Source organism: Gavialis gangeticus, unplaced genomic scaffold (assembly GCF_001723915.1).
Source record: "Gavialis gangeticus isolate Ggan-Ray unplaced genomic scaffold, GavGan_comp1, whole genome shotgun sequence".
Taxonomy (NCBI): Eukaryota; Metazoa; Chordata; order Crocodylia; family Gavialidae; genus Gavialis; species Gavialis gangeticus.
In genome coordinates, this window is record NW_017729009.1 from 23793357 (window position 1) to 23804155 (window position 10799).

Sequence of the window (10799 nt, forward strand, 5' to 3'; positions counted from 1 at the left end):
TGCCACTGTAAGTCCCTCGGCTCGCGCCTGGGTGCTGCCGGCGGGTGGAGGGAAGTGATCCCTTCCCACCCCTCCGCCCCGCTGAGTCCTGGGCCCCCACTACAGGAGCAGTGGGGCCAAATTGGAGAGAGTCCAGCGGAGGGCAGTGGAAATGGTCGGGGGGCTGGGGAACCGGGCTTGCTTCGTCTGCAGAACAGAAGACTGAGAGGGGATTTGATAGCAGCCTTCACCTACCTGGAGGGGGGCTGCAAAGAGGATGGAGCTGGGCTGTTCTCCGTGGTGGCAGAGGACAGAACAAGGAGCAGCCGTCCCCAGTTGCAGCAAGGGAAGTTTGGGTTAAATATTGGGAAGAACTTGCTCAGATGCAGGGTAGTGAAGCACTGGAACAGGTTACACAGGGAGCTTGTGGAGGCTCCATCCTGGGAGGTTTTTAAGGGGAGGTAGACAAAGCCTTGGCTGGGAGGATAGCTGGGGACAGTCCCGCTTTGAGGACTAGGTGCCTCCTGAGGTCCCTTCCCACCCTCATGTTCTTGGATTTGAAACACAGCAGCTTGCAGAGCAAACCATGCAGTGAGTTATAACCAATATCAGTCATTTGCTGGGAAGATGTGAAGTTTTCTTTGACAAAGTTGCTTCTCTGTTGATTGCTGTGGGCAGGAGCATTAGGCTGCATAGCAGGCTCAAATTAAACACAGGTTGGACAATATTGTTGCCCACCTTTAGTATGCTGACAGGATTTGTCATTAGATGCAGTGGGTCAGACTGAATAACAGACAGGCACCTATCTTCCTTCCCACAACAGGATACTTTTACCAAGCTGTTTGTGGGGGAGGCAGAAACAAGCTGGAGGGGAGGAAAAAAAAACCTTGAAGCACAAACTTACGCGTCTTCATTTTGATATGGCTAAAAGTTCACTTTGTGAACAGAAGTTTGAGACCCACTATGGCTACATAAAAAACCTGCAGCAATGCAGTCTGAAGTACTTGAGCATGGTACTCTGTTAGAGGCGATACAGAGCAAGAGCCAGATGGCAGGTAATAAAGGAGCTTTAGACGAAAGTAACTAGTTGAATTTTAATAGAGCCTGAGAAGGGCACAAAATATTATTTGCTGAGGGAAACCCAAAGCAGGAATGATCATTAAACTGCAGGGCAGTTTTATTGTGGCAAAGATTTTTGGAGGGAACATTCATGCTGCACATTATGGAGGGTATTCATGCTGCATTGGCACAAGTTTGCTTTCCACTGTAAAGGAAAAAAGAAATGACAAACAGCAAAAAGGTAAAGCTCCGTGCATTAGACTCAATATAGAAGTCTGTGGAGACGTTTAGACATTCAGGGTTTGAAGGACCTGTGTCTTTCTTGGGCTATTTGCTACAACTTGGAGTTGTCTGCACCACAGAAGAGTCGCAAGGCTTTTTGCAGAATCTCTGATTACGTCAGAGATGCACTGCAGAATTCAAAGTACTGCAGAGGACACCAAAAAAAAATTGGGAGTAGAATTTTAACATGTCCTTTCTGTTTCCTTGTCTCAGAAGTGCATCCTTAATAATCCCTCCTGTGACTCTATTAATTTAACAGCTTTCCCAAATTCCGGCTGAAAACTCAGGGCAATCGTACAGCTTTCTAAATCTCATTTAATCCACGGGACGCAGTAGATAATAATCACCCCATGAAATGATTCTGAAGAAACTTAATTTCTTACTTGTAGGCATGCAGTACCATTCAGAGGCATTCATATGCTGTAGATGCTGTGACCTAAGGAAGTTTTCAGGGAGGGTTGGGGTTTTTTTTTGCCATTAAAGTAACTTATCACCATTGCACCTAGAATTCAATATTGCCCCCGCTGCCAAGGTCAGACCTTCTTCAAAAAAGCAGTACACAAACACAGCAGGAAACAGAGAAAATGGTGCAAGTGGGGGTGGAAAAAGGAGACTGAGGGAGAAGGCAAGCGAAGAAGTGCTTTGCCCAGACCACTCTATGAGCAGAAGGAACTTTGGCTCAAAAACTAATGGATTTCTAATCACTGGCCCTTACCAGACTGATTTAATTCGAGAAACCCAGTTCAACAGCTCCTTAAAATTTGTCCTATTTAATCACCCAGAAAAATCTTCTCCTAAACTGGCTAACTTGTCTAAAGGGTTTACGTTTCAATGCAAGGTCTTCCTTAAAATGTAAAGCATCTCTTTCAACTGCAATTTCAGATTAGACAGCTAGAAGAACTGGTTTGAGGCTGCTTTGCTCCTGCAGTAGCGTTGCTTGGTTTTTGCACCTCATGGCATGATACAGCATTCAGATTGGACTGAAAGGGTACAAGTTCATTCCTGGTACAAATCCACTGTGGCCAGTTAAGTTACACTGGGCACATCTACATGTGCATTAAGCTGCTTTTTCTAATGTGCATTACACTTAGGACCTCCAATGAGGTACTAAAGAAATGCACATGAGGCTGTCTTAATGCACAGCAACGAATGTGTAAGGTTTTTAAGTGATGCTTAATGCGCAGTAGTTTATTTTACTGCACATTAGTGTAATCACAGTTTTTTACGTGATGCTTTAACGTGCAGTAAAACTTGGCCCTTTGCAGGCTTCTTTGGAAGACTCTTTGTAACCTCAGAATATTTTTATTTTTCAAACCAGCAGCATTGTCTTTATAAATGGTACAGAAGTCAAGTCCCCAAATGGAAACTTTACACAACCCTATTAATACTGGCTTACACTGTACGTTCCTGAAGAGACTAACACTGTTTGCTTGTTGTTCAGCCTCATCAGCAATAGGATCATCTGTGCCCAAGCCATATAGTCTTGGTACCCTCTTCGAGTGAGAACTCAAGCAGTGCCTGAAGAGGATAATGCAACCTGTACAACAAATCAAACATAGCTTAATGTACCGCTTTATTTTCATTCCTGCCAAGTCAGGGGACAGCTTTTTGTCCTCCCTTCCCCCCCTTGTCCTTCCCCTAATTGTCCGATTTTCTTTTGATTCTTTCTTTTGCGTCTGCTTTTTCTCCTCTTACTCCTCGTTTGGGTTTTTTTTTTTGGTTGTTTTGTTTTTTGGCTGTGTTCCTTTGCATTCCTAGAAATGACAGGCTCAAACAGTGCATTTTAAACATTACTCTGAAGGCTGTGAAGTGTGGGGTCATTCTGATCTTCTCCAGTAATGAGCTCCAAGAAAGTTTGGTCTCCTGCTTTCACACACTTCACCCAGTAGGTTGACAGCCTCATTGTTCCAAGAGAAATGCAACTTTGGAGGGAGGTTGTTGCCACAGAGATGCCCAGAGAGGTATTTTGGGAAAATCTATTCAAAGGCCTTGAACCTGAGCCAAGATCCTGAACTTGACCCAGCATTCCACGGGGACACAGGGCCATGAGTGGAGAGCTTTGAGTTGAGGAGTGACGTGCTTCTGGTGGCTGGTGTGATAGAGAAGGAGACTGCTGTGTTTTCAAGCTTTTCTGAGGTTGGAGGAGTTCATACTTGTAGCCAGGGAGTAGCAATCGGCTGAGTCTGGAGAGCAGGGGAGGTCTGCCTTTGCTAAGATGGGGGGCAGTCTTCTGGTTCATTGCAAGTAAAAAGGCACTTTTGTGGCCATCGCTCTAGAGTCGAGAACCAGTTTGACCATTTTGGGGTATACTCTTTCCGTGGAGGACAAAGTAGGGTAGTGCCTGGTGTTCGGAGTGCTTCCCCCATTGTGCCTATCACACCTGTCTTGCTTGTGTTGAGTTTCAGCAAGGTGGACGGGTGGTTGCAAGGGGCTGTCTGCATTAGAAGCATACATCTATGTCCCCTCCTATGCCTCTAGCACAAACATCATAACGCTGAAGTGCAGCATGTAGGCTTCTCGACTTCCAGTTACCAGGACACAGCAGCCAAGGGCCACAGTTTACAACTCCAACCATTTAGGGATTAATTCAGTCTGCTTAATGCTTACAGACCCCAAAGTAGGAAGGCAAAGAAAGAAACCCTTTTTATAGTCCACTTATCCCAGGTGGTACCTATGGGTTCGTGTGAGGACAACACAGGGGAGAAGAGCTGCAGCAGCACCCAAAGCATTTACATGCCCCCCAACCACTCCTCCTCCCCATCTCCTCAGTGTATCAACAGTGGATATGAAGGCAGCTCAGACCCATTACAGAGATGAGCTGTCTCCTTGGGTTTTTTTCTGGTTGAGATTTGGTGCGTAAATTGTTGTTAACCCACATCACCTGGTATAGCAGAAGGGAAAATGGTTACTTTAACTCAGTACACAGTTATTTGTAATTTTCTATTAACTATGCATGTATTTTCTCCTCAGCTGCTCCCCAGGCATGGTCAAGGTGTTAAAACTATTCAAAAGGAGTCTCACTTAAATGTCTATGCAGCAGCTTGGTGTTTTACAGCTTTTCCCTCATCCTAGCTGGCGCAGTAGCTGGAATTCCCCTTTGCATCCTTCCCATTGATAATATCTCAGCAACACTTGAATACAATACTAGCTGTGAAACCAGTCGAAACAGCACATGCGGTAATTGCAAGTCTGACTATCATTGTCTGCTTCTCTTGGAAATGCTTTTATTAGCTCTAATCTAACCACAGCAGCAGCCTTTGAAAAATGGCCTCTGAATCTGCTTCCCCAACTTGTGTTCTTTTGCAGGTACAAACTTAGAGGCCTTGCTGCCATTTTATGCAAGATTTATTAGTTTATCTGGACTGTACTAACCTGCATAGAGCCAATAGCAGAGAGCCAGTATTTGTTATGAAGTTACTGACGGTCCCAGTATTGGAAAGAATAATCCAAACACTTTTTTTTTTCTACGAAACTACCTTTTCTCTGTTTCCTACAGAAACATAACTCTTGAATCAGTGGCCCATTATTCAGGCAAAACATGTATGGCCTCAGTTAGAACTTTTACTTGAGTACAGACCAACTCATTCAACCCGTCGTTCACTCTGTATCTCGGTTTCAAAAGGGTTTGCAGCATTACAGTTCTTTTGCTTTGGGGATTGCTATATTTATGCCTTCCAAGCTGAGACAAAAGAACTTGAAGCTCAGTCTTGTAAGTGATAAATCAGTGGAAGTTTAACATATTGAGGTTTTTGGCACCTTTTCTGTGATGCAGTGGATCACTCCCTCCATATCCATTTTCACAGGATGGAGAGCTGTTCTGTTCCACAATGGAAACCAGAAGAAATTCTGCTACATGATATAAACAAGAAGAAAAGCTATCTTTACTTACCTCAAGTCAGAATTGCTGCTGTTTTAGTAGAAAATTAAAGAAACTCTGTTCAACTTATATGTCTTTTTCACAGTCATTCATCCTGCCTGTAGAGGTGGGTGATTATTGAATGCTTATACTGAGAAGTGTTGCAGGTGAAGCACGTAAAGATACCTCTCCGCCTAGAACACACCTAAGTCTGCCTGCACCTGTGGAAAGGGTACAGAAGGTTACTTCGGAAGCAGGGACTCCTGCTGTTAAGTTTCAGAGGAAAGCTGAGATAACGGTTGTACTGAGGGTAACGTTAAGATCTACCCTGTAGTAAGAGTGGGCATTCTTAAAAAATCTCTTCCACTGAGGTTAAAAATGCAGCTGTGCATTAATTGTTCTGCTATTTGATAATCTTGATGTTTGTCTGCAGGGGGGTGTGTGATTAAAGTAAGTAGCCTGGTTTATAAAACTTAGTCCCTGGACAGAACAGCTGTCTGTTTAGTGGAGCAATGCCCACAGGGGTAGGGGGTTCCTCCAAGCTACCTAAGGACAGATGATAAGTACACAAACACGGACCGCAAAAATACATATTGCTGTGGAAGGCTGGAGAATATATTATGTGTTGCCCTTCCCTGAGCCTGTGGCTGGAAAGTGAGATTATCATCTTATTTATTGCACTCAACTGTCACTCTGTTAAAACACAATTTGTCCAATAAAATTAAATAGCTTCTCATATAAAAATAAGTGAATACACAGGAAAAAAAATGTAGAACTATTGTTGAATGTTCCTATACCTGAGCTGCCATGGGATTAATTCTGAATTGACTATTAAGTACTGTGAGGTAGTTTAGCAGGTTTAAGACCTAATTTTTACATCAATATGAACCCAAGGCCACTCCATTCCTTTTGTGAAGTGACTCCATTTACACTAGCATGTAATTTGATCCTTAGCATTTTTAAAACTAAGCCATAACTACCTTATGGCTCTTTATAGTAACAGAAGAAAGTCATTTCATCTTTGTTCCCAGCTAAGATTAAATATAGCACAGTGGTTACAATGTTAATTATAAACAATTATTGAATCCAAAGGAAAGCATTCTAACGTGTGTGGAATTCATTAACATTAGTAAACACTCTTTCCTAAATCATGTCTGAAATTCCAGAGAGGAACTTGCCAGGGCATTTATATTTACTATCATCTACACTTGCCATACAAGCATTAAAATTACATGTCTGTGTGAAAGTATTTTTTCAAAACTATTTTGACTTTTTAAAATCAGTTAAATATTGCCTAAAAAGATTATGTATAGCTAGTTGAGAACAGTGTAATAAACTTCTGACTTTTGTGTGTGTATACTTAAGAGGTACTAAAATAAGCAAATAAGAATATTTTTCTATAAAGTAAATAAACAGGATGACTTCTTTCCAGTTCCCTTTCTATAGCAGACATCTGAGCTGTGTCAGTTCATTTTTACATTTCCCATTCTGAAATACTAAGCCACTGCAAGCATATTATTTCCTTTCCAGTTTCTTTAGCAGCCCTACATCCATAGTCACAGTTCAATTACCATCTTTGTTTCAGAGACCCAAAATGCAAACATACATGCTATAACCAAAAGTATGTATTTTCTTTATTCCAGAAAACTCTTGCAGGAACATCAAAGTGATGTGAAGCTACCTTCCAAGATGACTCTTTTAGCAGGAGAAAATTCTGATTATGATTATAGTGCCCTGAGCTGTGCTTCAGACACTTCCTTCAACCACACATTCTTTCCAGAAACAGAAGCCCTCAAGGGTGTCTTCTACCAAAGAGCCAAGCTAATTCATCCTGAAAATGATCTCTTTAAAAGCATTCACCCTGAAGACCGAAAGCACCATATAATTATAAATGTAGGGGGCATTAAATACTTACTCCCATGGACCACACTTGATGAGTTCCCCCTGACACGCTTGGGCCAATTGAAATTTTGCAACAATTTTGATGACATTCTAAACGTCTGTGATGATTACGATGTGACATGCAATGAATTCTTTTTTGATCGCAACCCAGGAGCCTTCAGGACAATCCTGACATTTCTGCGGGTTGGGAAGCTTCGGCTCTTGCGAGAGATGTGCGCTCTTTCTTTCCAAGAGGAGCTGCTCTACTGGGGTATTGAGGAGGACAACCTGGACTGGTGCTGCAAGAGGAGGTATCTGCAAAAAATGGAGGAGTTTGCAGAACTGAACGAAAGGGAGGATGACCTCATAGAAAATGAAAACCCGGGTGAGACAGTGGAGGAGACAAAAGTTAGCCTGTGCATGAAAAATTTGCAAGACATGGTAGAGAGGCCTCAGTCTGGACTTCCTGGAAAAGTGTTTGCCTGTTTATCTGTATTGTTTGTGACCATTACTGCAGTGAACCTGTCCATCAGCACCATGCCTGACTTGAGGGAGGAGGAGGAGAAAGTAAGTTGATTTTAGGATGGAAAACCGCATTTGCTGAAAAAAAGCAGAAGAGTTCAGCCCCTGCCCCTGCCAAAGACTTGCATTTTTCTTCCATGGATGCAGGATGAAGGACCACAGGGACCAATACTGAATGTCTTACATGACAGTCAGTGTGCACTGTTCTGTGCCAGCAGCATTCAACCTTGTGACCCCTGGGGCCGGGTGAGTGGCGCAGGGCCAGCCTGCAGGCTGGAACCCGCATGTGGGTTTGAGCCTCAGGTCTGATCCAGTATAGGGCCGGTGCCCAGGGTTGGTCCACAGGTGTGTGGAGGCCACATACCAGCCTGACCCCACACACCAGATATAGTTGCAGAATGAACCATATGCACTGGCACGAACTAGCACTCAGGGCTACATCATCAGGCCTGCAGGGCTCCCCATGGGTCTGGCGATTTGGCAGCAGGGGAGCTGCTGTTAACATGGCCACCACTCCTGCCACCAAACTTCCAGACCCGTGGAGAGATCTGCAGGCCTGTGAGCTAGAGACTGAGGACAAACATTTCAGGAAATGTTTGTAAGTTTTTTTTTTTGTTGTTTTTTTTTACTACATGGAGGGACTTCAATAAATTAAACTTCTTATTTTAAACAATTAGGAAAGGAGGGCCAGGTCCTGTTTCTGCTGTAGTCAGTGGAAGTTTTTCCACTGATTTCAACGGACAAAGTATTGAGCCCCTGAGTTGAGCTGAGCCTGTAATTCAATAGATGTGCCAGTCTGGTTTTCCATTAATACAGCTTCAATTCCTTTTAATTTTATAACTTTAGCACCAGAAATGTTCCTCCTGTTTCACCCAACAAGCACTGTACTGTCCATGTACTGATTGCAGACTCCTTCTCTTTCTTCCAGGGTGAATGCTCCCAGATGTGCTACAATATTTTCATTGTGGAATCTGTCTGCGTGGCGTGGTTTTCATTGGAGTTCCTGTTAAGATTCATCCAGGCAAAGAGCAAGTTTGCATTTCTGAGGAGGCCATTGACCCTGATTGATATTATTGCCATTCTGCCCTATTACATCACTTTGCTAGTAGATACCACCTCTGTGGGTTATAAAAAGCCAAGTTCTGGAAGCATCTACCTGGATAAAGTCGGGCTGGTGCTCCGTATACTCCGTGCCTTGAGGATTCTGTACGTGATGCGGCTAGCCAGACACTCCCTTGGCCTGCAGACTTTAGGGCTCACCGCTCGTAGGTGCACTCGTGAATTTGGACTCTTGCTGCTCTTCCTTTGTGTGGCCATTGCACTTTTTGCACCACTCTTGTATGTCATTGAAAATGAGATGGCAGATTCACAGGAGTTCACCAGCATCCCTGCATGCTACTGGTGGGCCGTAATCACCATGACAACAGTAGGCTACGGCGACATGGTTCCCAGAAGCATTCCAGGCCAGGTGGTGGCATTAAGCAGCATCCTAAGTGGCATCCTCCTCATGGCATTTCCTGTCACCTCCATTTTTCACACGTTTTCCCGCTCTTACATTGAGCTAAAGCAAGAACAGGAAAGAATCATGTACAGGAGAGCACAGTTCTTATTAAAAGCAAAGTCTCAGCTGAACAATGCATCACAAGGGAGTGACATTATATTTCCCAGTATCTCTTCTGAGACTAGGGACAATGAATAATATTTACATCTGTCTGATGTTGGGCAATGTTTTGCAGTGATAGATCTCATCTTATCATTTGCTTTACAAGCTTTTAAAAAAACCTTTATGCAAACAGCAAGGAAAGAGTTGTTAGCCTGTGAACTGATGTGGTTTGAGAAACCAGTTATTAATATTCTTTTTGCCCTTCAATAAAGTGTACAGCTAATTCAGTGTTCCCTTTAAATTATTAGTTCTTTAAGTTATCTATGACCAAAAATGGGAACAACAAAAAGTTATGTATCTGGCACAAGCTGTTGTCATTTGTAATATTAATTTTCCAAACAAGCCATAATGTATGTATAAATTTTGATCATTTGATCATAAGGAAGGTTGGCCTTCTTTATCTCCTTGTAGATAAATACTGTAAATAAAATAAATTCAGAGCTAAATTAATTCCTAGTATAACTCCATTGACTATAGTGGAATTAACGAGATATGTGTGTGACCTGTTGTACTCCTGAAAAGGGTTAAGTGAGAGGTGTCATTTGGCAGGCAAATGCATTTTTTCCCCTTCTGAGGCAGGCCTCCCTAACAGTAACAGTGAAGAAGAGTGATGGGTATGTGGATGTGTTAGGGTTGTCATGGGTTAAGATATAAATACTAATAGCTTACCAGCTTCAAACTAAAATGGGTTTATGCTATAGACCCAATATAGTTGAACAGAGAATTCCCTCAAGTAGTTTGGGGAACACTTAAAGCTGAGGAAAGGAGGGCACTGCAAATCAAGTCATATGTGTAGGGTAACCTCCCAACAGCACTCTAACATCTGGCCCTGGTTACTCCCCTGTGCTTGTACAGCACTTACAGAGAGGATCCATTTCTAGGGGAAGCACCAGAATTTGTCAGGGTGATTCTGATGCTGTGTCACTTTGGGGGATAGTGGCTCCTTAAAAGTTGTCAGTGATGTAGAAAGGAAATAATATGACTTGAGTCATGACAGACTTATTTAATTTCCTATGAATCAAGATTGTGAGGAGCAAAGCTTTCTGCTAATTAGTTCTGCCTTCAACAGTTCCAGCAGGTGTCATGGCAATTAAGAAAAACTGCCATAGGAGACTGAAAGACAGCTGAGGACCTGAAGCGCAATCTTGCATTCATCATTCATGTGATTATTTCTTCTCCTGGTTGTTCCTGTGAAGACAGTGGGATCACAGGGATGAGGAAGTTTTTCAGCATTGGGTCCTGCCTCAAGGAATACACATCACCAAAATCCCATTGATATCAAGGGGAGTGGGATGGGGCTGTACAACTGCTCAAGAGACAAAGTAAAAGGACTGAAGTTGACCAATTTGACTGTCTATCTAACAAAAATCAAAACTTCAGGAGATGGGTCTATGTTTTAAAAAGGCAAGGTCACTGTTGACTGTCATGATCCAGGAATGGTGAAAGTTCGATATCCCTGCTGTACTAGCCCCTGAATTCTCTTGACCAGGGATGCTCAGAGGTGTCAAACCATATGAATGCTCTGCAGCTTTCATCAGAGGGTGAGAATGAGACAGA

General features: G+C 43.0%; 1 protein-coding gene across 1 annotated transcript; it reads left to right on the plus strand.

Moving 5' to 3' along the window:
* Window positions 1-4908: 4908 nt before the first annotated feature.
* KCNG1 (potassium voltage-gated channel modifier subfamily G member 1) lies at window positions 4909-10599 on the plus strand. The gene is made up of 3 exons (XM_019510235.1): window positions 4909-5626; window positions 6820-7624; window positions 8508-10599. Exons 2-3 carry the CDS (start codon window positions 6866-6868, stop codon window positions 9276-9278), a joined length of 1530 nt encoding a protein of 509 aa, XP_019365780.1. The 5' UTR covers window positions 4909-5626; window positions 6820-6865; the 3' UTR covers window positions 9279-10599.
* Window positions 10600-10799: the final 200 nt, after the last annotated feature.

Excerpts from the sequence above, each read along its gene's own strand:
- KCNG1 (XM_019510235.1), top strand. The coding sequence starts at position 6,866 with ATGACTCTTTTAGCAGGAGAAAATTCTGATTATGATTATAGTGCCCTG. Across the intron at positions 7,625-8,507 it reads TGAGGGAGGAGGAGGAGAAA|GGTGAATGCTCCCAGATGTG; the intron begins GTAAGTTGATTT and ends TCTTTCTTCCAG.